Here is a 25,738-nt window from a genome sequence, read left to right on the forward strand (position 1 = left end):
ATGGTTGACAGCGTACTCGTCCACACGTCAAAGTCTCTTGCCACCTTACCACGGAGTGCACCTTACCTTCCTTCGCGCCCGATGCGACGGCTTTTATCATAGCCGTCTTCTGTTCAAGCGTGGTAGTCTTTCGCTTCGCTTCCCGCCTGTCGCACTGGCGTTTCTGGAATCACGCGGGCAGTACGATAAAAGATAAGGAGGCTGAAGACTGCCAAAACCCACGCACAAAAAACTACGCAGCGAAGTCGGCGATACGAACAGGGTTGGGGAGGGGAGGGGGGAGAGGAAGGCGACGCAACCGCGCGCGCCGTGTGCATTGGGGTTTTTCTCGGACTCACCGCGGATAGTCCGCGGATTCCCCGAAGCCATAGGGATACGTTGGAAAATCGAACGTCGGACTGCTTCTCGGGGAGCCCGCGGCCCCGCGGTGAGTCCGCGAGACTGTAAATAGTGCCGTGCGCAGCGAGAGGAGGGTGGGGGCTTCGCGTGCGGAGCGTCCGCATGGCGCGCCTTCCTGCTTCGCGCGCGTGGCGCGAGTTTTGAACTGCTAATACCGTTGCCGCGTCGCGCACTGTCTCAAATCCGCGTTGCGCACTGTTGTAAAATTAGCTCAAAATTTGATTTCTCAACTAAATTTGTTCGTTATATCCCGTAACAGGGAAATTTTACCTCGTTAAAACGAGGTTTTAAATACATTGGTTTCTATGGGGACTTTCAAGGGGAATTACGATTTGCTCGTTATATCCATTATTTCGTTATAGCCCGTCTCGTTATAACGAGGTTTAACTGTACGCGCAAAGGCCTAAGAAGCGCCGTATCGCCTTCTTGTCGGTGGGCAGTGGAAAGCAGCGCACAGCAGCTGTTTTGTCGGGATCGGGTCCGACGCCTTTAGCGCTGACAACGTGTCCAAGAAATTTTAGTTCTTTGAATCCGAGATGGCATTTTTCAGGCTTGATAGTTAGATCTGCAGAGTGGAGAGCTTCCAGAACGCATCTGAGTCGCAGAAGGTGCTCCTCAAATGAACTGGAAAAAACGACCACGTCGTCTAAGTAAACCAGACACGTCTGCCACTTAAGCCCCGCGAGTACAGTGTCCATCATCCGTTGGAAGGTTGCAGGGGCGGAACACAAGCCAAACGGGAGGACTTTAAACTCGTAGAGGCCGTCAGGTGTTACGAGCGCCGTCTTTTCGCGATCTCGCTCATCTACCTCTATTTGCCAATAACCAGATTTCAAAGCTAAGGACGAGAAAAATTTAGCATCACGGAAGCGGTCTAACGTGTTGTCAATTCGAGGAAGCGGGTAGACGTCTCGTTTTGTCACGCTGTTCAATTTGCGGTAGTCAACGCAAAACCGAAGCGTATTGTCTTTTTTCTTTACTAGAACTACGGGAGAGGCCCACGCGCTCTTAGACGGTTGAATAACATCATCATCGAGCATCTGCTTCACCTGACTCTTGATGATTTCCCTTTCCCTTGGCGCCACCCTGTAAGGTTGCTTGTGCACTGGCCTGACTGATTCATCCGTGAAGATGCGATGCTCCGCGATGGGTGTCCGGCGCACTTTAGATAACGTGAAAAAGCAGTCGCAAAATTCTTGGACGAGGGACTTCAAGGCCTCCTTTTGAGCGGTCGAGAGTTCGGGGTTGATCTCAACGGGTATGCACAGAGTCGCTGCCAGTGGATCAGATTGCGTCGTTTCCAGAGTGCTCACGTGCGTTACGTCAGCGATCTCTTCAATGAACCCGATGGCGGTGCCTTTTGCGAGGTGCCGACGCTCGTTGGCAAAATTAGTGAGCAAGACAGGCGTACATCCGCGTTGTAGCCTCACTAATCGTCGTGCTATGCAGATGCCTTTCTCTATGAGCAACGGGATGTTACCTTCGGCAATAGCAGCGCAATCGTGGGATGCATCGCTTTTAACATTCACGAGCACGCTAGTGCGAGCTGGTAGCGTGACATCGTCGTCAACGATGCGCAACGCCTTGTCACGCTCGTCTTCCACATGACTGGCAATAGCTCCTTTGGTAGAAAAGCTAATTTTAGATTTCTCCAAGTCGATAATTGCTCCGTTGGTCAACAGGAAGTCCATGCCTAGAATTAGGTCTCTCGAACACTCCGGAAGCACAATGAATGCATTGACATAGGTGAAGCCGTGAATCTTGATTCGGGCAGTGCACCTACCGACGGGAGTAATCAAGTGGCCTCCAGCTGTACGAATTTGAAGGCCAGACCAGGGGGTCAGAACTTTCTTTAAAGTAGCGGCGAGAGTTTGACTTATAACAGAATGGTCCGCGCCAGTGTCAGCCAAGGCAGTCGTCTCGCGGCCGTCGATGTCCACACGTACGTCACACGATACCGGTTCAGCGTAACAGCGACTGGGACTAAGATGACCATTTTCTTGTCGTCGTCGTCGTGGTCTTCGCAGTGGAGGATGTTGGCGGTTAGCGACGTCAGCGGCCTCACCTCCGGAAGTCGCTGCCCTTAGTTTCCCCGGTTCTCGGGGCTACCAGGGCGACGGCTGGTAGAACCTGGCGCGACACGTGGACTCAGGGATCTGCGTCGGGTGGGAGGAGACGGTGACCGGGGCTCACGGCGTATGGGAGGAAACATGTTCTGACGTCCGGCGATGTACTCCTCGATCTCCCGGGGTCGTTCTCCGTATTTTGGGCACGGTGCGTTCGGCGAAAATCCCCGCAATCCAGCCCGACGGTATGCACAGGTGCGGTAGACGTGCCCTGCTTCCCCACAGTGGAAGCAGAGAGGCCTGCGGTCAGGGGCACGCCATACGTCGCTCTTCCGGGGTGTTACATCCATCTGGTAAGGCACGTCGCGGGGTCCCAAATGTACCTTAGGCTGCGGCGAGACGGGGACGATTGCGGGCGGAGAGCAGTAGGCAGGGTTCCTCAAGGTAGCCGCGTACGAAATGCGTGGCTCCTGTCGCGCCATGTCTGCTTGCTCCGATGTCCTCACAGCTTGGCTGATTTCCTCTCTGACCATTTCGGCGATGGACACCGAAGCAGGTGACACGTTTCCCGGTTGAAGGCGGTGGAGCTCCTCCCTGACTATTTGCCTCACGATCTCGCGGAGCCCAGGCATTCCGAGCTGAGCTACGTTTGACACAGTGGCTCCTTCGCGGTGGTATTGCCGGGCCCGTTGCCGGAGCGCCCTCTCGATCGCCGTAGCCTCCTTAATAAATTAATGGCGGATTCCGTACTAGACCGGCAAAGATTTCTTCCTTGACCCCTCGCATGAGGTGCCGCACCTTCTTGTCCTCAGCCATGTCGGGGTCTGCCCGCCTGAACAGACGAGGCATGTCTTCGGCGTATGTCGTGACGCTCTCATTAGGACGCTGACTCCTGGCTTGAAGCGCAGCCTCCGCCGTTTCTTTGCGGTCACCGGTCACGTAAGCCGCAAGTATCCGCCGACGAAACTCCTCCCAGGACGTCATCTTGGCCTCGTAGTTCTCGAACCACGTTCGTGCGCCTTCCTCCAGAGCGTAGTACACATTGTGTAGCTTGCGCTCCTCGTTCCATTCGTTGAACGCAGCGACGCGCTCGAACTGGCCCAGCCAGTCCTCCACATCTTCAAAGCTCTCCCCATAGAAGATCTTCGGCGTCCGTGGCTGATGAACCACGTACTGAATGGAAGGGGTAGGTGGAGGAGGTGCATCCACGACTCCGGTGTTTCGCCCCGTCATCTTCCGATTCCGGTCAGCCAAGGGCCCGTACTCCGCAGCCATCCGCGTAGGCGTCGGCTGATCCGCTCGTGAACTGGTGTAATTTCGGTACCTGGCGGCCTTGTAGTCGGCGTCCGGGTAGGACCGGGTATCATGTACCCCGCACCTCCACCACTTGTAACGGTGAAAGTGAGCACTGTGGTTTGTAGCAATAAAGAAAAGCACTTTATTTAGAGGTCGAACTTGTGCCCGTAAGTCTGCTGTCACCGCTAGCTACAGTGTTCACCGAAACTGCTCCTTCGTCTTTCTCTTCGCCTTTTTTCTCAGCTGCTGGCTTAAACGTCCTCACTTCGAATACTGGGTGTGGGCCCCTGGGTCTGTCTGGCAATGATGATAATAATGCCGTGGCACTATTCTTACCTTGAGATCAAATGGAACTAGGGAATGGAATTGGGGAACAGAACTAGGGAACAGGGGAATGGAGCTAGGGAACTAGGGAAATGGAACAGTTTCCTGGAGGTGGCTGAGGCCTCCCAATGCACAGACTAGATTCTGTGGTGTTGCACAGAAATGGCTGGAAAAGTGACGGGGGAGTTGTCACTGATTCGTCTGTTTCCCTTTATATCTCCATTATTTGGTTGAAGTTTGCATAAAAATTGGTATCGTTGTTATCAGGGCAAAGGAGTGCCTCTAATTTAACAAGACTTGTTTGTGGCTAGCTGGTTCATGACTCTTAAATTTGTTTAGCGCAAAAACCAAAGACGATACACAAGAAGAGAGACAGGGCAGGTGCTATAGCGCTTGTCCTGTCTTTTCTTTTGTTGTTTACTGCTTGTCCTGTACTGTCCTGGATTTACACTTGTCCTGTCTCCTTTCTTGTGTATTGTCTTTGGTTTTTGCGCAAAACATATTTAAGAATTGTCCTTCTAATGAAGCAAACTTGCACTGTGGTGTCCTCATGTCCCCTATAAACAAAGCGGTGATTGGGCATGTGTGGTTCTCCCCCTGCTTTGTCCAGTTCCCCGCGGCCTTCGTGACGTCTCCCTCACGGCTGGAGAAGCGGGCGCTGTCCCATGTGTGGCCCCGTGCCAGGCAGCTGCTGTGCCACATGCGGGCGCTGCAGTCCGAGTGGCGCTGGCTCACGGACGCCCAGAACGGGGTGCCCAAGAGCAGGCGCCCCCACTGCCTCTCCGCCTTCCAGAAGGTGCGTGTGGCATTGTCTTCCCCCCCCACTTTTGGAGCGAGAGCCTCGCATCTCTGCGCTTCAAACATGTGCGTTGTGAGGTACAGAAAATGCTAGGACTGGGAGATGGGGATTGCATTCCGGGAAAGGAGAACGGTCTGAGAACGGCCGGGGGAGTGCCCGGAGTAAGGGGCAGCTGGGCGCAGCATTGGAAGGGGGTGGACCGCGGTTGCAAGTGCCATACAAGCCACTTTGAGAGGGGAATTTGTAGAAGGGGAGTGAACTGGGGGCTCCTGGTGATGGCAGGCGAGCGGAACAAGCTGTGGAGGTCGCTGTCCAGTGGTGACAGGTGAAAGAGGAGGTTTCTGCACTCGATCTCGCCCCCGCTGCAGCGATTCTGGCTAGCCAGTCAGCAGAGGCTGCTTGGGCGATTATGGTGGCAGTCTTGGTATTCATGGTAGCAGTCCATCTTGATTTTTTATTAGAGTAATGCGGATGCAACTATATATTCTGTCGTGCTGCTGTTGGTACAATTTTTTTGAGGAAAGAAAAATGTAAGTGGCAGCTTCACGAATGTTGATGTGACTTCTAGCGAGGAAACTTGTCGGGTGGGGCAACGCAAGGCACTAAGCAATGGCCTGATCTGTAAAACTTTGCAGGTATGCCCTAATGGCTTAGTGTTACCATCGTCGCCCTGCAACCCTCTGCTCGCGGGTTGTTTTCCCGGTACAAAAAATCAACGAATTTTATTTAAAAGGAACTGTTTATGCCACAAGAATCCTTATGCCAACAAGAATTTTAAATGTAGGTTCCACGAAGGGCATTTTATGCCTGATATAAATGTTTAAAGCAATTGAGACTAAAATTAATGCAAGTCTACGATAATAAACATGAACACTTGGCAAACTACTTTTGCCAGTGCCATAGTGTCAGCTCCTTCATGTCAAGAAAGCTTTATCTCAGTGTCTAGGAGTGTGAAACTAGACGAGCTTGTCATTGTTTCCTGTCGTATATAGAACATATAGAAAAAGATTACAGCTTGAAAAAAAGTTGACGTTTGCACGTTATTTGATGGGAAAACTGGGCCTGTGTCAGCGCACAGCTAAGATGTCTAATCTAGATAGTGTTGATCGGGGAGTGCAGCCGTGTTGTCATGATGCAAGAAGAGGAGCATTTGCCCATTGAATGCCGAGGACAGGAGAGGTGCTCCTCCCCAAGCCCCTTCATGCTGCTGAGCGGCACATCACCAATGCATTGTAGGAAAGCGTGTCGCCGCTAAGGGAGGAAGCCGGTGCATTTTTGCGCCATTTGATTGCAAGCGCTCAAAGTGGGACACATCCAGAACCGAACTAGTCCCAACTCATTGCAAATTTGCTTATTTCGCGTTTTCAATGGGGTTCAATTTCACATGTCCAGGTTCTTCAAAACAAGTGTTTGTTTGCGTCTTTGAACTTCGACACACTTTGAAAGTGTTTCCCCTTCAGCACGGTAAGTTAGTGTGGGGACTGTAAGCAAACTCTGAGATAGGGAGTTTGACAGCAGCCACCTATGAAAGTGCAGCCTGAACTTCAGGGCTTTTGTCGATGGGTTCCTTATTGCACCCCTTGGGTACAGAAGTACCCATCACACATTGTCGCACTCCTTTTTAGCTTCATCGTGTCACACGCTCAGTCACCTGTCCTGATCTGTTGTGTTGCCGCTCACTGCACTCCTTTTTGTTCAACAGCTTTATGCCAGTATCTGGGTGTCTCCTTGTGCTGTGTTCACTGTGAGCCATCCTGAAACATTTTATGGTCAATTAAAATGCCTGGGCAGTTTTTTACAGAGGTTCATGCTAACCGGGCACGAGCAACTATGTGATAACTGGTACGAAATTTCTGGCAGCCTTTGATCATAAATATGATGTGCAACTGGCTTTGATTGATTGATTGTGGGGTTTAACGCACCGACGCAACGCAGGCGATGAGGCGCGCCGTAGTGGAGGGCTCCGGATTAATTTTGACCACCTGGGGATCTTTAACGTGCGCCGAAATCTCGTACACACGAGCGTTTTTGCTTTTCGCCTCCATCAGAAAAGCGGCCGCCGCGGCCGGGAATCGAACCCATGACCTGCAACTGGCTTTGAGAAAAAAAGTTCTTCGTATGTACGTACGCACAGTACAGTGTGTCATCATCATCAGCAGCATGGCTTGCCTTGCACTAGTAAGTGAAAAATGGTGACTGCCGACTGACTTTGGTAACAGAATGACGAGGGGAATGACGACCTCGCTCCTTGTAAAAGGCTGGCGAATTGTCGCTGTTGTCATGTGGTTGAGGAGCGGAATGATTGGGGCGATCCCGCACCTCCCAAATGTGGTACACCATCCTCACTGTTGAGGAACAGGATTGTTATCCTCTGCATGAGAGGCAGGGATGCGTGTAGCGAAATTAGGAGGAGATTTATGACCCCTGCACAGAGATTCCTTCTCCCAAGGTGATTTTGTCAGCTCAAGGAGTGTGCCAACAGTCCTAAAGTGGTGTGGTCATTCCTGGAATTCATGGCTGGGAGTGAACGTCATAAAGAAAGATAACAAGCAGATATGTACAATACACAGGAATGTTGGGGAAATCTCCCAAAACCATTTTCCCTCTAGTACCAGCTCTTTTCTTACAGGGCTGAGCTCTGAAGAGAAACTCAGTTGGCTGAAGTTTCATTTAGCTGAGGCCACGTTGCAGGGGCCAAGCTGTAACCCCGGATCCCAACCATGAGGCAGAGATAATTAGAAGGCTAAGAATGGGGTGGAGTGCATTCGGCAGGCATTCTCAGATAATGAATGGCAGCCTACCATTGTCCCTGAAGGAGAAAGTGTACGACAGCTGCATCTCACCGGTACTCACCTACGGGGCAGAAACTTGGAGGCTCACTAAGAGGGTTCAACTTAAATTGAGGACGACTCAGCGCGCAATGGAACGGAAGATGATAGGTGTAACATTTAGGGACAAGAAGAGAGCGGAGTGGGTCAGGGAACAAACGCGTGTTAAGGACATATTGGCAGAAATTAAGAAGAAGAAATGGATGTGGGCAGGGCATGTCATGCGAAGGCAAGATAACCATTGGTCATTAAAGGCACACTGAAGTGATTGACTTGTAAACATTGCGGGATTACTAGCGCAAATTGTAGTCCGGAGTCCATAGGCCATGTCTCAACCACTCTGAGCACGTTTACGCAAATTTATTTAGTAGAAAAATCAATTCGAAAATGCTGTCCTCCTCTCTGAATCCTCGCCCATTTTCTGTGTTCGTGTGAAGTCAGGAGGAGATGACTTGGCTTGACTGCACTACTACACGGCTCGCCGACCTTCCGACAGAGTCATTCGGCCCAGCGTTTAGTCCGCCGGCCGCCGACGGGTCGTCGCAATTCGTTCACTCAGTTGAAACTAAGCTACAACACGTTTGTGAATGGAAGAACGGGCCTTTCTTTAGTTTGTTAGTTTGTACACTGTATCAAGCTCCAAGACAAGGTTGCTCCGCACAAGCGCTGCACAAGCGCACATGCGACACTTCGCTGACTGGTACGCTAGTAGGAAAATCTAAGGCCACTTGAAGGCGGGAGAAGAGTCAGTGAAGTCAATATAGGTGCTAAGGAAATAAAATCAACTGAAACTTTTACCGTACAGCATAAACTAGGGAGCAGGAAGCACTTTTTTGCGATGGGTGAACAAGCACAGTGGTCAGCAGCACGTCCGCACACCTGCAAACGCTTTTCCATCTAAGAAATGCAATTGCTAGACATGACACATTCTGGAAATTTGGGGGACGCTTACTCCACAAGTGCAAAACAGTCATCTAAGCTGCTCGTAACGCTGAAACTAAATAAAAGAATTCCCCCCACCTCCCCGAAGGGGATCGTGCGGAAATGCGAATGCATTGGGTGCACCTATGAGTGCGCTGCGGCAAGCAGTAACGGAGAGAGGCGTGCGCTCCACTGCATTTATATACGTTTTCCGAGCGCAGCGAGCGGAGAGAGGGTATGCGGAGAGGAGAGAGAGACCCGCGCAACACGCCCGCCCCGCGCGCGAGCTCTCTCTCCCGCCGAGCTCCGCGATGCAAGTGCCCTCACACGCCCGAGCGCGCTCCTCCTCTCCACTCACTCTCCGCTACTCCGCCCGAGCTCCGCGATGCGAGCGCCCTCACACACCCGAGCGCGCTCCTCCTCTCCCCTTGCCCTCCGCTACTCCCGCCCGAGCTACCACCTGCTCCGGTTGCTAGGCGCGCCACAGCTGTTGCTAGGGGCGAGGAGGAGCGCGGAGAGATAACACCTGCGGGCGCACGCCGACGGACCACGACAACCCACGACTAAGAAATGCAGGACTAGGAGGCGCGCGCTCACGTGCGCTCGCGCTGGAGGAATGCAGGCGCACCACGCCGACGGAGCAAGACAAGCCCCGACTAAGAAATGCATTCGCATTTAAAATGTAAACTGGTTATACATTATATACCTTATATTTCACACACCCGGCAGCGTTGACTCGTGGCCGAGTGGTCTGGAGCGCTAGGTATGTTATTTTGCAAGTCGCAAGTTCGAATGCCCGAGGGTACATACTTTTCTTTTTGTATGTTGATTTCTTTGTTTTCGGCTGATGTTTTTTACATTGAATTCACCATTTTTCGGCTGTAACGTTCATTGCTGCTCGAGTGAGTTTGCAGAACGCGTGCAGACTGACCCTGACGCACTAGCGAGTTCTTGTTGGCGTGCTGTTGCCATAAGTACCGACTGCTTGCAGGCAGTGAACACAGGCCAGAATCAGCAGACCCTTGGCCTGGTTGCGAACATACTTCTTACGATACAGGCATGCGTGAGGCAAGCTCCAAAGATTGGGGAAAAGTGCATGGAATGTGAGCGTCTGCGGTGACGTGAAGGGCGTTCGTCCATTGCGTAGGCCTCGGCTAGTGATTGCTATGATTCCAAGCTGTCCTGCTAGGCTGATCTGAGGCATTTTACAGCCGACAACATGACAGAAGCGCGGTATGGCGATTACTGAGATATCGAGAATGCCCATACAATGATAACGGCGGATGCCAAGCATGTTGTTTCACAGAACTGAAACCGAAACTTGTTTGAATGCTAATCTTGGACATCGTCCAATCACATAGCACCATTACCTCACGTCACTGCGGTTAGTTGGCGCTGCCGCCACAAAGTGCACATGATAGCTTTTTTCTTTCAGGCTTTATAAAATAAATACCGCCTTGTCGCCCGGATAAACAATGAAAAGTGTGTTCATTTGAGCCAGTCTACGCAGCGCAAGCAAAAACTAGAACTTGAAAAATTCACTTCAGTGTCCAGGTAACAGAGTGGATCCCTAGAGAAGGCGAGCGTGGCAGGGTGCGGCAGAAAGTTAGTGGGCAGATGAGGTCAAGAAGTTTGCAGGGATAAATTGGTCGCAGTTAGCACAGGACCGGGGTAATTGGAGGTCTGTGGGAGAGGCCTTTGCCCTGAAGTGGACGCAGATACGCTGCTGCTGCTGCTGATGATGATTACTTTGCAAAGGTACTACTCTATCTCGTTCTTTCCTTCCTTTCAGATCCTGAAGGCCAGGGGAGAGGAGGAGCTTGCACGGGCTACGAAAGAGGCAGAGTGCGGTGTGCACGACGCGTACATGGAACGAATCAATGACTTCTTCACGTCTGAGGAAGACTGTTCGTTGGCATGCCACGCTGGCGTGACAACACTGGATCAGGCGTCGATCGACTACTCGGAAGCTTCCGTGAGAGTGCTCAAGGACATTCTCCTCGGCCAGGTGGTGGCGTGGAATGCCGTGGTGCTCATCGATTTCGTCATCACGGAGTTGGAGACGTACCTTGAGGCGAGGCTGCTGCGGCACATCGATCCCCGCGAGGCGATGTGCGAGACCACCTACGAGAAGCTGTTGAGGGGAGGCGAGGTGTGTGGCGCGCTGTGTCGGGGGGGCAGCATTCTGCCGCTGGAGAGCGAGAGGGCCTTCAGCTTCAGGAACAGGTACGGCAGGACCGAGTGTGAGGTGCATCCCGAGCTCGGTTTCTGCACCTGTTGGTCGGGCAGCCAGGGCGCCTTTTGCCAGCACCAGATCACGGTGCTCAAGGACTTTGGAGGCGACCACTTCCCCCGAGCTCCGGAGCTCACTCTCAGGGACTGTCAGCTTGTGGCCAAGCTTGCCTTGGGGGAGAAGTCTCTGCCGCCGACGTTTTTTCTGATGTCCTCCGTGGCACAGAGTCCCAACAGGACAGATGCTGTGGGGAAGGTTGCTGCCGCTGGTGCTGCCGATGGGAATGCGGACAATTGCGGTGACCACGGCGGTCGCTCTTGTGCCAGTGATGCTCAGATGCCAGAGGTGAAAGGCAGTTCGGGCCACCGCCCACAAGGGGGTAACCCGGTTCTTGAGGTGAGGGGCTTTTCTGGCTTTCCTCGAGTGGAAGCAGTCGCAGTTGTACGGCCGGCCGGGCTTTGGATGTTTATTGATCATCTTATTGGGGCGACAGTGAGGGAATCTTCCGTCTTCCTTTTTGCAGAGGACCTCCTCAAAAGCATCGTGGTCGCTGTGCCTTTCAGGGCATTTTTATACTGAATTACCATATTTTCTCGAATCTAACGCGCACCTTTTTTCTGGAAAAATAGGTCCCAAAATCACACGCGCGTTACAATCGAGTACGACTCAGAAACTGTGACGCCGTATCGCCATTGACGTTTCAAGAAGGCCACTTGACTGCTGATCGCGTAGCCACCGCTTCGTATTCAGTTCGTGTTTGCCTTTGATTGTCTGCGTAGTCTTTTTTTTGTGTTCCTCTGTTCTTTCCACCATGGAATTTCCCACTGCGAAGACACGGCGGGTTCACCGCGATGCTGTGTTTAAGAAGAAAGATGTTGTGTGGGTGTCGTTTCCTTTAGCATTAGCGCTGTAGTTTTTTTTTTACATGCGTGGTAGCTTTTGACAACACCGATGGAGTTTCTTTTTTTTTTTTTTTGTTAAAGCCATTGCGCGAACTGGGGACTCGGCAGTCACTGCGCGGCACGCGCTCACTAGCACTCACCATTTTCTCGCTCTTTGGAGTTTTTACCAGTTTTTTTTCTTGCTAAAGCCACTGCGTGTGGCGGAGATGCTCAGTGGTCACCACGAGCACACACTCACGAGTGCTCGGCATTTTCTTGGTATTTTTTCCTGCAACGGTGAACCTATGGCTAATACAACAATTCCGCTGTTAAAATACAGTGAAACCCCAGTTATATGTCCCCAGGGTTTATGATAGCCCGGGCTTTACGACGGACTAGTCGAGTCCCGGTGAAGTCCCCGTAGAAGCAATGCGTTAAAAACCTAGGTTGTTTGACGCGATTTAAGCCTGTCCTGCATTATCTGATGACCCATGGGAAGCGCGCGACCCACCGGCGGACGAGATAAAAGTGCCGCGGGCCTGTTTCGCGGACCTTGAGTTCAATTTTTTGATTCTGTCCTGCATAGCTTTCTTCTTGGTCTCATCTTTTGTTCCTCCCCCTTCCACCAGCCACCCAATCCTCTGCCCAATCACTTTCCCCGTCTTCTGGCTGGTGTCTCCTCTTGTTGCACAGCAGTCGTCGGGGCAGCGTGCAGCAGGTGTTCATTTCGCCTACTCAGCAGTGAATCGCCAACGAGCTTACGCTGACGGGCTGATGCTTTCGCACGTGTTTGTCGTGATCGCGTGTGCCATGATTCGTGCCGACTGACGGGAATTGTGGCAGTGGACTGTGGTTGAAGGGTTCTTTTAATACTGCGTGATTGGCACCTGTACTTCAATATTGTTCTCGCATTTACCTTTTTTTTTTAGTAATTTAGGTTTCCAAAACCTGAAAAGTATTAGTTTGTAGTTCACATTGAAGTTTCTTGAAAATCCGTCACACAAAACTGCATTCGTGGGTGTAATTGTTGTTCAGATTTTACGGCGCCCGCATTTTACGACGCTTTTTCATGGTCCCGAGAAAGTCGTATAATCGAGGTTCTGCTGTTGTAAGTAGCTGGATGGTCGTGCGGGCTACACAGCGGGGTGGCTGGCAGAATTAATGCAACCGGCAGGAAAGACCACCATCTTTTTCAAACCACGTGAGCTTTTAGTTAAAAACACAAAAAGGTAATGTGACCCTTGGCGCCCGTTGAAAGGGGCCATGAAGACAAAATACAAGTTTGGTTGTTTTAAAAGTCTGCTTTTTTGATATCTAATTTTACCGCAAACTTCAAACAAATAATCGAGATACAGTCTAGCCAACTTATAACAAAATTGAAGTGCCACAAAAAAGGCATTGGTATAACCAGTAATTGTTATAGTAGCAGGGTTGGGCAGAAAATTTAGTGGTGTTTCACCTAATAGTATTTGCTAAACAGAAATGAAACTGCACGGCTGACCACCCAGACTTCGCCATGTGTGTGCCAATCGTCTCCACAGGGTTCCCAGGAAAGACCGCCGTCTTTCCCAAAGGAAGATGTCTCCGCATCAAATCCGTGACGTTGTTTTCTTCCTTTTTAAACAATTGACAAATTGCATGTCCCTTGGCATTGCTTTCTGCCTTTCTAGCATTGGTAATCAACTTTAGACTAGAGGAGCCCCTCTACCCCGCTGTAGGAGCCCCTCTACCCCGCTGTAGCTTTATTTTAATCTGGACAGTGGTGAAGAGCTGCTCCCCGCCTCTCTCATTTTCTGGGCCAGCTGACAGCAGGAGATAAGATTCAGGAGGCCTCTTTCTTCAGGTATAGCATGGCTACATAAAAGGCACAAACCTTTTCTTAGGGTTGGAAAGACGGGTGATTCCACAACTTATTTATTGCTTCAGGTCATGCCTGGTCACAAACAGGTCTCCAAATGCCATATCTAACGTAAGTTCATACCGTCAGGCTCAGTTGTTATAACCAATAGTAAGAAATAATGACCATTGTAATAGCAGTTTGTTTTGGTTCATGGTGCCATGAAAGTTAGTTGTTATATCCAATATATTGTTATACCCAGTATTGGTATAAGTGGGTTGGACTGTGTTAAAGAAAACGCATGAAGCAGTGGCGACGCCCCAGCCTCTTTCCGCTTGTTTCTCTGTTGTGACGTCACAGGATCTTGTTTGTGCAATTGGCATCCGCCGACCTAAACCGACTGGCGATTGTAGGGGCGCCTTCTGACTCTTGTGATCGTATCACGTAAATAGTAACATGCGTTGATGCACTGATAACTATGCTTTTAGTACTGGCCCATAGTATGTCACCCGTTCCCGTACTGCCGTATTTTCCAGTCTATAAGTCGCACCCCCCTCAAAATGACAGATTTTCTGGAAAAAAAAAGCGTATATAAGTAGCATCGGTGTATAAGACATGTCGGTGTACAAAACACACTTGTTAATCAGGTAAACTCATAGAGGATCAGTTCGTTAGAAAGTGCGGCAAAAAGTACACAGTTGTGGCGGCCGCCGCCTCTGAACGCATCCCCCGGTAAGCAGTCAAGACACGTGCATCTACTGTCAGAAGTCTAGACAGAAGTAAACTCTCAAAATGGTTTATTGATACACACAGATGGCATCTACTTGCAGACGGCATTCAGGCAAACCCATCAAAGCCTTCATCCTCTGACTCGCTAACAAATAATTCTTTCATTTAGACCATAGAGCTGCGTCTCTTCACGTGCGCCGACATCACGCAGCACCTTTTCAAGCACGAACCATGCATGGCCACCTCGTACCGGATTTATTCCATACATAAATCACACTGGTGAATAAGACGCACAACAAAAATTTCTGGAAAAAACCGCGACTTATACACCAGAAAATACAGTTCATCACTGTACTGTGAAATTTGAAAATTTTGCTGTGCTTTGTGTGTGTTTCGGTCTAACAAAACATCTTTCGTGGCTAAAAAGGAGCTGAGTTGGATGCTGAAGGCCAGTTCTTTCAGAATAAATGAAGTGGTATTTTGCCTTTGTGGCCCTTTCAACATTTATGTGTTGGTGATAACAGCTTGTGATTGCTTGGCACTTTAGCGACATGTCTCTCTCGCAGGCACAGGAGAAAAAGTATCGGGTCTTTGCGTCGCGTCTGAGGAAGGCCCACGAGCTAGCCAAGAACTGCCCAGGATACCTGACCCTCCTGGACAGGATCATCGCGGATCTCAAAGGAGTGGACACTAGCAGCGCAGCGTACAACTTGTTTCTGCGAGTCGGCGCCTCGTCGTCCTTGGAAAAGCGTCGCAGGTCTGCGCCAACCATCAAGAGGCCGAGGAGGGTGCTGCGAACCAACCTGAAGCGCTTAGACGGCACTTGGGCGTTCGATGCCGTGTCAGGCTTGACAGATTCCAACTCCTGCGTCTCCGATGCAAGCGATACGTCTAATGCTGCGTCACACTTGACCGACACTGAAATGTATTTCTCTGATGCGAACGACGAGTCTTGTGCTGTGTCCCACTTACCGGATGCTGGTGTTTCTCTCTCTAATCCTGCGAACGATGTGTCTGATGTTGTGTCACACGTTATGGACACTGAAATCTGCCCCTCTGGTGCAAACTGTGCGTCGGATGCTGTGCCACGCTCAGCAGATGCCGACGTCAGTCATGTGTACCACACATCTACTGCTGTGTCATGCAAAACGGATGCTGATACTTTGCTCTCTGATGCTAACGATCCATCTAATGCCGTGTCGCATGTAATGGACACAAACGCCGGTCTCCCTAGTGGAAATAATGCACCTCAAGTTGTGTCGAACTCAAACGATACAAATGTCTGCCTGCCTGATGCAAGCGATGCCTACAAAGTCACGCCAAACTTAACCAATACAAATGTGTGCTTCTTGGCTGCAAACGATGCATCTAATGCTGTGTCATGCTCAACAAGCTCTAACATCTGCCTGCCTGATACAGGCAACGCATCCAAAGCCGTGTCATATGTAACTCATGGAGGTGTCGGCCCCTCTGATGGAAACGGTGCATCCGGTGCTCCACCGCGCATAACTCTCATTGAAATGCACTTTCCCAATCCAATCTGTGAAGTGCAGTATGTGACAAGTGTTTTCAGTGGCAGTAAGTCCAGCTAAGAAGCACTGTTATTTATCTAATAGAGTGGCCTCTCTATAGGTTGCCACAGCTTTTGCGAAGTTTAATTTGCAAATGGCAGCTTTCAATCAGCAAATAGTATTTTTGCCACACAGCAATTTGTGCCAGTGAGTCCTTCTCCTACAGACCTACGAAAGAGGTACCTGCAAACCACACGTGCCGAATACCGCATTGTTAATGGCATTCTGTGCAACGAGCTTGCGCTGCCTGGACGACTGCTTCAGAAGCATGTGTGAACAGTAACCTTTTGATTGTGGCAATGTGTTTTTGTCATACTTATGATTAAATTGTCTTGGATTTTGCCCTGCAGGATAAACAAGTGTTGTGGCTGATGTATTGGACATTGAGTTATCGCGGTTACAAGTGAGACACTGTTGCTGTTAGTCACTGTTTTTGTGACACTTTGCGTTTGGATGTCTCTTGCTTGATGATTTCGAAGAGGAGGGAGCACTAAAATAGCAAAAAGAGTAATGTCCTCCACAGAAGTCTCTAAATCGAGAAAGTCACAGAGCAGACACTCGTGAACTCTATCACTCAACAGGTGAACAAACGCAACACACAAATCGAAACATTTTCTTGCACAGGCGTTTTGAAAGGCTAGCTGGCTAAACTCAATTAACCTAACTGGCAGCACTCTGCGCTGTCCCTTTCCTATGCTCCACAGGAAACTCGTCGGACTATATAATCAAGCTCACTGCAAAGTTATTGACACGCTTTAGCTCATTAAATCTGGACGGTTTCACTCACGGCTACAGTGTCTGCAGCCTCACGGGGAACTGGGGGCTAGCGTGAGCAACATGGTGGAAGGTGTCTTCGCATCCTACTTGTCGAAGTGCTCTCCGACATTTTCTCGTCGGTCCTGACTGGTGGACTGCCCTCCCAAGGCCTGACAAAGCGTTCTGCATCACCTCGAGGACCGGGCCAATAGAAGTTCTCCAGAACATGGTACCTTGTTCTTCGAACACCTTGATGACCGTGTCTGACGTTCTCACGAGCCGCAATAAGGATGTCATCCTGGTAGGGTTTAGGGACAACTAGTTTGACCGTTCGTCCGGTCGCGAATTCACATTGGCGGTATGAAACGTTGGCTTCTTTAAAGACAGTCCAGCGGGTGCCATTCCCTGAGGAATGTGAATTCATATTGCAGGAACGCAATGTTGGCGTCGTGAAAGAAAGTGCAGCGGTTGCCGTTCCACGAGGAAAAGTGTGTGCATATTTCTGAAACAACATTTCAGGGTGCCATGCTTGCACTGTTTCTTTGCGAGTTGATCCTTGGAGACGTCGAAGCATCCTATTGCTGTCACTTTTGAATGCGCAAGGTAGCTCTTCACTTTGGCGACGGCCGAAACTAAGGGTTGTCTTAGACGTGTATAGTTGGGCAGCCTTAGCTTTCCCTGGCTTGTTGAATCCGGTGCCGCTCTCGTCCCGGCATGAATTTTGATTCCGAGGCGCACTCACACCTGGGATATTGCCGAGGACTAGACTGTAAATAGTCTTGTCCATGCAGGCAGCGGTTATTCCTCCGCTAAAGTAGGGCGCGTCAATGTGGATTACCGCCTCCTGCAGGCTCTGGACTGTGCCATCCATAAGAAGCACTTGGCTGGTCCCCCCGCTCAGACAGCCGTCTGCAACCAGTGACCTCTGGACGATAGCCGTGTTGCTTCTTGTGTCTCTTGAAGCCTAGTTTCTTCTCGACCACGTATCCTTCAACCACGGTTATGCCTTCCACGAGGAAGATGGGCCTTTCCGGACACGCGTGGTCGCCGTTGTTGTCTGTTTGGACTCCTGGTTTCTGGGGACTCTGAAGTTTCGGGCAACAATGTCGAGCGGTAAAACTCTTGGCGAGCTCACAAGTAGTCACCTTGTAATCCCCAGGCGCGCACTTCCGCGGCGAGCCCTTCGGTGTATTACGACATTCGCAGCACGTTGAGCTATTAAATCACAGAGGAAGAACCTTTCAGGTGGCCTCTTCTTCCTATCAGGTCGTTCTTGGCTTGTCTCTCGCCCCTAAAAAAAAAATGCTGAGGGGCTGCGCCACGTAACCTTGTTGCTTACGGTAGAAACGCAGTTGCTTTCACAGAAATACTTGGCAACAGCAATAGGGAATCGTTTCCAGAATAAATAGCGCATGACAGTAGAAAGTTATTGCTTGACGTTACAGCTAAATTACAGCGCAATAAGCGTTTTATTAACACGTCAGACGTTTTGATGGCAGTAATGCCAGGTAATGAAAAGTAAAATGGCGGCAATGGCAGTACCTTCCCCCTTCCCCATAAATCAATGTGTGTGTGTCTTGCAACACATCTTTATAACACGCATTTTCCCGCCGTATTGTACCTCTCACCGTGAAGCCAGCACGGCTGAGGAAACTGGAGACCGAGCACAGGAATGCACTTCGGGCCCGTGTTGCCTTAGCACGCTCGTTGCAATCTGCAACGAGCGTGCGTGTTACGGTTCCCAGGTCGCGGGAGCGTGTTACGGTTCCCGCGACCTGGGAACCGCTCCGTCTGGCGTCTGAAAACGCCTCGCGCTCAAATAAAGTTACTACTACTACTACTACTGCAAGCAGTGTCGCTAGACCCGGAGCCTAGCCCCAGCACTTTGCGCCCTACAGCAAGCCCTCAATCCCATCCGACGGCTCCATAAGGCACCACATAGAGGCGCGCAGCCCTCCTCTCACGGCTGCTTCAACTACCTCACTTCCGAATGGGCAAGATTATTATTTCCAAACGGTGAACAGTCTGCTCCGATGGATCCCATCATGCCTCTTTTACCCCACCTGACAATTGAGGTCACCATATCTGGCACCCTGCCTCACGTGGCATTAAAAAGCATCACTCCACCGTGTGAAATAAGGCATGAAACAGCAGCCTGCTTGGAGAATATTTATCGACACGCGCTGGTATTTACCTATGGATCCGTACTACCAGGAACAGGAACCTACAACTCCGTCGCGCCTGCCTACCCTTCAGTCAGGCAATGCCGCCTGCCCGTGGTCAGCAGCTCCACAACGGGCGAAATTCCGGGCCTTGGCTTGGCTGCGTATACGATAAAGATTTTGGGGAAAATCTCGTCTAATGGAAAGTAGCTATACTTTCAGATTCACAATCTTCCCTACCCCAGCTAGGCGTGCGCCCACCGTAGCGGTCTCGCCGTGAAATATCTCGCCTTCAAGCTGCACAGCCTCAGCACAAAAGGCCTCAGCAGCGGTGCGCAGTCACGCCCTGCTAACCTAGGCATCAAGGGAAATGAGGAGGTTGATCGTCTGGCAAAAAAAAAGTGCGTCACTCATGCACTTAGAAGAGTGAGGCGATTAGGCCCATGGACGTGGCGCGGTACCTTATCCCAAGGGGCATCAAAACCATGCATCCTTAACCACCGAGTTGCACCCGGAATTTTAGCTCACCGGGCTGACCGCGCTCTCCTACTTCGTCTGCGTATCGGCTGTCACCGCTGTGCAGAAAGACGCCACAGGCGTGGCATCGATAGTTCACCTACCTGCCCACACTGTCCTGCAATAGAGACACTCACACTTGCACTGTGAGAATGTCGGCAAGATTTGCAGGCTCGAAACTATCTTAATGCGTCATGCGGGACACTCGGACTGCCTTCATGCGCCTCTCCGAACCTGCGTGCTGTCCAAGGATGGTTATGCATGCTTCAAATGAATCAAATCGCAAAAAAAAAAAAAAAAAAAAAAAAAACGCGTTCTGTGCCGCGCTGAACTTTTAAAAGAACACAGCACTCTCGGACCGACTATGATGCTGCCGGTGCTCTCCGTGCTGCGTGGCTTGCAATCCATTATCTCTTCTTCTCCCTTTCTATCGCTGTCTCTCCTCCTCCAAGAGCCAGACATGACAGGTGCCTTAAACCGAAGGACGCTTATCGGCTGGGTCATGTTCACCTTGCTGTTTCAATAAAGCAGCACACACACACGCCAACACATCGTTACAAGTAAAATAAGCTTTTATAACTACCATTTATTCATCGCCTCAGGTTTAGCGTTGATCATAAGAAGTGTACTCGCCAATTCTGTAACCAAAAGCGGACTTTAATATGTTTATAGGTTTGGAGATTATGAGTTAGGTAAATTGAGCCTACTTGAAATTATCGGTTATTATGTGGCGTATACAGTAAGCGGGTGATAATTTAGGCGTTCATGCGTTTTCGTTTAAGATATTTTTATGGACTCCACGGCTACAAGACTATGTGGCCCCACATTGCTCACGTCTACGCTAAGTCTTCGGAGGAGGGCGCGAAAATGGTCTCTATTTATCGTATTGTCACGTCTCCACATGCATGTGAACGGACTTTTAATTTGTGGCATCGCAGCCAAGACAACGACGACCAACGAGTGCTACCCGGAATGCATCTTAATCAGTGACCCTCTCTGGCAGCTCGAGCGCTTCTCGGGCAAGAGCGTGCCCTCTCTGGCAGCTCGAGCGCTTCTCGGTCAAGAGCGTTCTTCTCTGCTGGGGAACTCCCGCCAGGTGGCCACGGCATGCACAAGCACTGCACACCGGCTCCCGACTCGGAAGCGAAGTTGGCCGGTTACTACCACCTCAGACTGATTACACCGGTACCGTACGATTCGCTACGCCAAGATCAATCCGACACCAACATCGAGGAGATTGGCCTACCCTGCGGTCAGTAATCGCCACCTGAAGTCTGTTCCATTTCGGCCCCTTTGCTAGGCCTGCTCAGGCCTCATAGCCTTGGCTGCACTGCGCTCTGGGCGCGCGCCTATGATCGCTGCCAATGCGCGACACGAACTGAGCCTCCCAGCTATGATCGTAGCCGGAGAAAGCACGAATCTGCTGAACTTAACAAACCGGAATGGGCAACTATACGTCACCCGCAGCGTACATTTCTCAACGGTGCAAATAACCTCTCAGCATCGCCAGCCACGAGCAACCAACTGCATCGAATCAAGGGCAGCCACTACACTATAGGCGCGGCCCACCTGCTACGCCACTCCTTGAAGCTGATATCAAGGTCGTCCTCTGACCACGCGGAGGACTCGATCTCAGGTCAGTGGCTCAGGCCTCCCTTGCGGACGCTGTTTTTCGACAAGCCAACATCCAACAAAACCCGACCGATCAAGTACGGGTCCAGCATGTGGCCAACTTCCTGCTCATCAGCACCCCCTCAGAAGAACGGGCTCGAAAATACTCTGCCATCCAGTCCCTGTCTCTGAAAGGTCGCCTGTACGAAGTCGTCGCACACGTCTCCGCTCCAGGTAATACGGCTACAGGAGTCATCTTTAACATACCTGAAGACGACACACCCGATGAAATATACCGCAGCATTATCGACTACAACCCTGATGTACGGATCCTTTCGGCGAAACGACTTGGCACCTCGAACATGGCCCAAATCCTATTCGATGGCCCACGGGTCCCCTACTGGATCCGATATAGGGCAGCAACGTACCGTTGCAAGCCCTTTCGCCGCAAGACCGAAGCCTGCACGTCATGCTGGCAACCCGGACATCGCCAGGACGTTTGCCCTACCGTGGATGCGACCCCAAGATGCTCCAAATGCGGGACCCCCAATCCCGAGGAACCCCATCGCTGCACTCCCAAGTGTATTATGTGCGATGGCCCGCACCTCACGGGCTCGTCAGACTGTCCACACCGCTTTCAACCCCGCAAACATCATCAAACCTACGCCCAGGTAGCTGCTGCTGGACAAGACCAAAGTGAAACCCAGGCTCTCCAAACCATGGGCGCCAGCCAAGAGGCACATTCAGGCACCAGCATCCGAAAACCCACCCAGACTGAAGGCGGAACGAAGAAGCCCCCACCCGGGTGGCAGAAGCCAAACAAGCAGCAACCTATGCAACCACCGAAGAATACTACGCCAAGCGGTGGAAAAAAAGGTGAGCGGCCCCAGCACCAACTCACACTGCTCGGCTCAAACCCAACAACCCCCTCTATCTATCTCCCCGGATATACTTAAGGAACTATAGCTAATATCAGGGCTGAAATCACCCTGCTCAGGCAAGAAAATGCCTCCTTGCGGCAAGAGAACAGGTCTCTCACACTTCAGATCGAGAACCGTACTCGCGAAGTCCCCGCTCCGAGTCCTCCTCCGCCCAAACGCAGAGCAACCCCCGACGCTCCCGAAACGGCAGCTGAGAAAAGCACACGGGACGAGCAGATAGACAACAGTTCGCCGCCCTCGAGCAGAATGCGGTATCCTACAGGCAAACTCTAGTAGAACAAAAGAACGAATACCTAGGACGAATCCAGTCCTAGGTATTCAAGCGCTGCAGGCAAATTTAGCGACCCGTCAATCGAGCTTGGCATCAAGCATTGAGGAACTCCGCACCGAAATGCACACTTACACGAAAGACGTCCTCAGCTGCATTAATGTAACCCAATGGGATACAACCCCTCAGTAACTACTCACTATGAGCCTGCTCATCAATAAGAGTATACCAAGACCGTCAGGGTCTGGCAGTGGAACTGCAGGGGCTTTCGAAAAAAGCGTAGCAACCTGCAGCTACACCTTCAGTCGGTTGTCTCTCCCCCAGATGTCATAGCCTTACAGGAAACGGGCACAATCGTTAAGCTTCCCTGATACAAAAACCCTGCAGGAAGATACTGAGCCCAAAACAGCCGTACTAATCCAACGTAACATCCCAGCACAAAGGACCCAATTCGGAAGCGTAGAAATTACCCATGACCTAATCACGATTTTTCCCACGAGAAAAGGAACCTCCAAGCTTTTTGTTCTAAACGTATATACTAACTCCAAAGCGCAAAACCATAAATTCAACCTTTTATTCTCCCTTGCTCGGAAAGAGGCTGGCCCACGTGCTTTAGTTGTAGGTGATTTCAATGCACCTCACACAGCGTGTGGCTACCTCAGCTGCACAAAAAAGGGACGGCACCTCTGGGACCACGTGCAAATTCATCATCTCACGTTAGAATCAGAACCCAACACACCTACTAGGTTCGGTAACAGTGTTCAAAGAGATTCCATCTCGGATCTCACATTTACGCTTCACGTCAAGGACACCCAATGGACGGTCACTAACACCTCCCTTGGGAGTGATCACTTCATTATCCAAACAGACATTACCCTCACTCACTCCGTCAAAGCACATCTTCGACAACAGCATCTCATAAACTTGGATGAGTTCAGGAATTTCCGAGTATTGCATGGTGAAACATTAGATAAGCCAATCCTATCCAATCTGAATGCTTGGGTTCAACAGCTGCTTGCAGACACACGAGCCGCAACCAAAACAATAGACCCAGATATACCTTCGGAAGTGATAGACCCGCACCTACAACACCTGTGGGAGGCATACAAAAGCATTCAAAAACAATGGAGGAGAGTTAAGCACAACCACAAATTACACCGTAAACTGTCAGGTCTATAGCATAAAATTGAAAATTACACTCACCGACTTTCCCAGGATCAATGGGGCCAAATCTGCGAACAGATGCGGGGTAACCTGGGCATGAGACGCACCTGGCAGCTTTTGAAGCATCATTTGAACCCGAACCACTAAAAAATGGAACTGGTGCATCGCCTCACTAGCATCATCCAAAATTTTCCAGGTTGGAACAGACCTTATTGACAAAGTCAAGGATATTTACCTGCCCCGAGGCGCTTGCATTCCCCTTCCCCCATACGCAGGATTAGCTAACGCTACTATGGACGGCGATATATCCGAGGCAGAGGTCAGAGGAGCCCTACTAAAGCTTCGGCCACGGTCAGCCCCAGGCTTAGACCAGGTAACCAATAAAATGCTCAGGAATCTAGATAACAGATCTATCACCTTTCTCACAGTATTCTTTAACGATTATTTGCAACAAGGCTCCCTCCCGCAATCGTGGAAACACGCTAAAATTACTTTTATTCCCAAACCCGGAAAACCATTGGCATTAGAACATCTTCGACCAATTTCCCTTACATCCTGTTTGGGGAAGCTCTTTGAACACATTATCCTCACTGGCTAGTCTCCCAACCTTCGACGTTCCCAGTCTCTCCCACACTCCATGATAGGGTTCCGGGCTGGCCTGTCCTCCTCCAAATTTCACGAGAAATAACACCACGAACTAACCTGGACACGACAGATATTCTTGCCTTAGATATAACTAAGGCATTCGACAATGTATCCCACGAAGCCATAATGAACGGACTGCAGTCTATTAATCCGGGAACCTGCACGTATAACTACATACGTGGCTTTCTGTCCGGTCGAACTGCAATTATCCAAATTGGGGGCATTGCCTCTGACACGGTTGAACTTCCATCTAAAGGAACCCCTCAAGGAGCGGTGCTCTCTCCTCTACTATTCAACCTGGCCATACTAAACATTCACAATCGATTAGAACAAATTCCCGACCTCAGGTTCAGTCTATACGCCGATGGCATCACCTTATGGGTCACGGGGCGGCAGTGATTCGCACATATAGGAGATTCTGCAGGCAGGTGCTCAGGTCGTAGTAGAAGAAGCTGGACGTTTAGGGCTTTCCTGCTCCTCCAATAAGTAAGAACCGCTCCTATTACCCCCCAAAAGAAATTGTGAAGTTTCTCCGGACATCAGAATTCAGATACCGAACAAGCCGATCCCAGAGGTCCCTGTACTTAAAATATTGGGGATAACAATTCAGCGAAATCGAGCCAATACATAATTTCTCCATAAATTGGAACAGGATGTCAACCAAACTATTGGGATCCTTAGGCGTATCTCTAACCGTCGCAAGGGGCTCATGGAGGCGGAGAGGATCCGACTGAACCAGGCGTTTGTTATCAGTAGGATAACTTACTCACTCCCGTACGTAAACCCCAGTAAAAGTGAATTAGAGAAAGTCAATCACCTCATCCGCCGGGCATACAAAGCTGCCCTTCACCTCCCTCTTAATACGTCTACAGCCAGACTCGAGGGACTTGGGATACATAGCACTGCAGAGCAGCTCATCGAAGCCCATTTATCCAATCAGGTGGTCCACCTATCGAAAACTCCCACTGGGCATCGAATAACCACTCTCGATGACCTTGAAGCAAAATCTCCCCTCTCTAGCGACATTCACTCCAATCTCATCATCAGACCAACCCCTCGCAACATGCATCTTATTCACAACGTGGGCCGTAGAGAACAAAGGGTACGAGCTCTACGAAAACGTATCCCGGTACGACCCGATGTAGTGTATGTGGATGCTGCTGTACATAGGCACTACAATGCCTACGCCTTCGCTGTAACCCCCCCCCACTCACCTCCCGTAACCCCCCCCCCCCACTCACCTCCCTGACCGTTCACTCTCCCCACCCAGCCACGGCGAGGGAGGCGGCCATTGCGTTAGCACTCTCAATGAGGCCGACCCCATCAATCATAATCTCTGATTCTAAAGCGGCCGTTCACAATTTCGCTTGTAGCCTAATATCAACGCTGGCCTCCAAAATTCTGCAACAAAATCCACCCAATGCCCCAGTAGAGCTTATCTGACTCCGGCACACCCTGGTCTCGAGGGAAATGAGGCTGCCCACAATGCGGCTCGAGGGCTTACGATCCGAGCCAGGGCCAGTCACGTTCCATACCACGGGGCCAGATTTGCCAGGGACCGACTAGTCACGTACAATGCAATTACTACCCATCACAGCCTCTTCGGCCGTAGATACCCACCCGCCCATATCCAACTCGACCTTTCCCAAGAAGACGCGTGGCGTCTTCTGCAGACGAACACCTTTCCTAATCCCGCAAAACTGAACCTTATCCATGCTTGTTTATACCCCTTCCCAGAATGCCCTGCATGCGGTGCCCTCGCCCCCCTTCCTCACATCCTGTGGAGATGTG

At 50.7% G+C, this 25,738-nt stretch overlaps 1 protein-coding gene across 2 annotated transcripts in view; it reads left to right on the forward strand.

Annotated features, from left to right (window-relative positions):
- LOC144144151 (uncharacterized) overlaps window positions 1-16,675 on the forward strand; it is a 41,269-nt gene extending 24,594 nt beyond the window's left edge. Inside the window, exons 5-7 of one of the 2 annotated variants that reach the window (XM_077675530.1) lie at window positions 4,696-4,881; window positions 10,426-10,785; window positions 14,880-16,675. In XM_077675530.1, the coding sequence (XP_077531656.1) occupies window positions 4,696-4,881; window positions 10,426-10,785; window positions 14,880-15,905 (1,572 nt within the window). In that variant the 3' untranslated portion in view covers window positions 15,906-16,675. Of the gene's footprint in view, window positions 1-4,695; window positions 4,882-10,425; window positions 11,263-14,879 lie in introns of both variants that reach the window. The other variant, XM_077675529.1, reaches the window with a different exon arrangement.
- The last annotated feature ends 9,063 nt before the right edge of the window (window positions 16,676-25,738 follow it).

This window comes from Haemaphysalis longicornis, unplaced genomic scaffold, assembly GCF_048455015.1.
Source record: "Haemaphysalis longicornis isolate Haplotype H1 unplaced genomic scaffold, Haemaphysalis longicornis Haplotype H1 scaffold_63, whole genome shotgun sequence".
Taxonomy (NCBI): Eukaryota; Metazoa; Arthropoda; class Arachnida; order Ixodida; family Ixodidae; genus Haemaphysalis; species Haemaphysalis longicornis.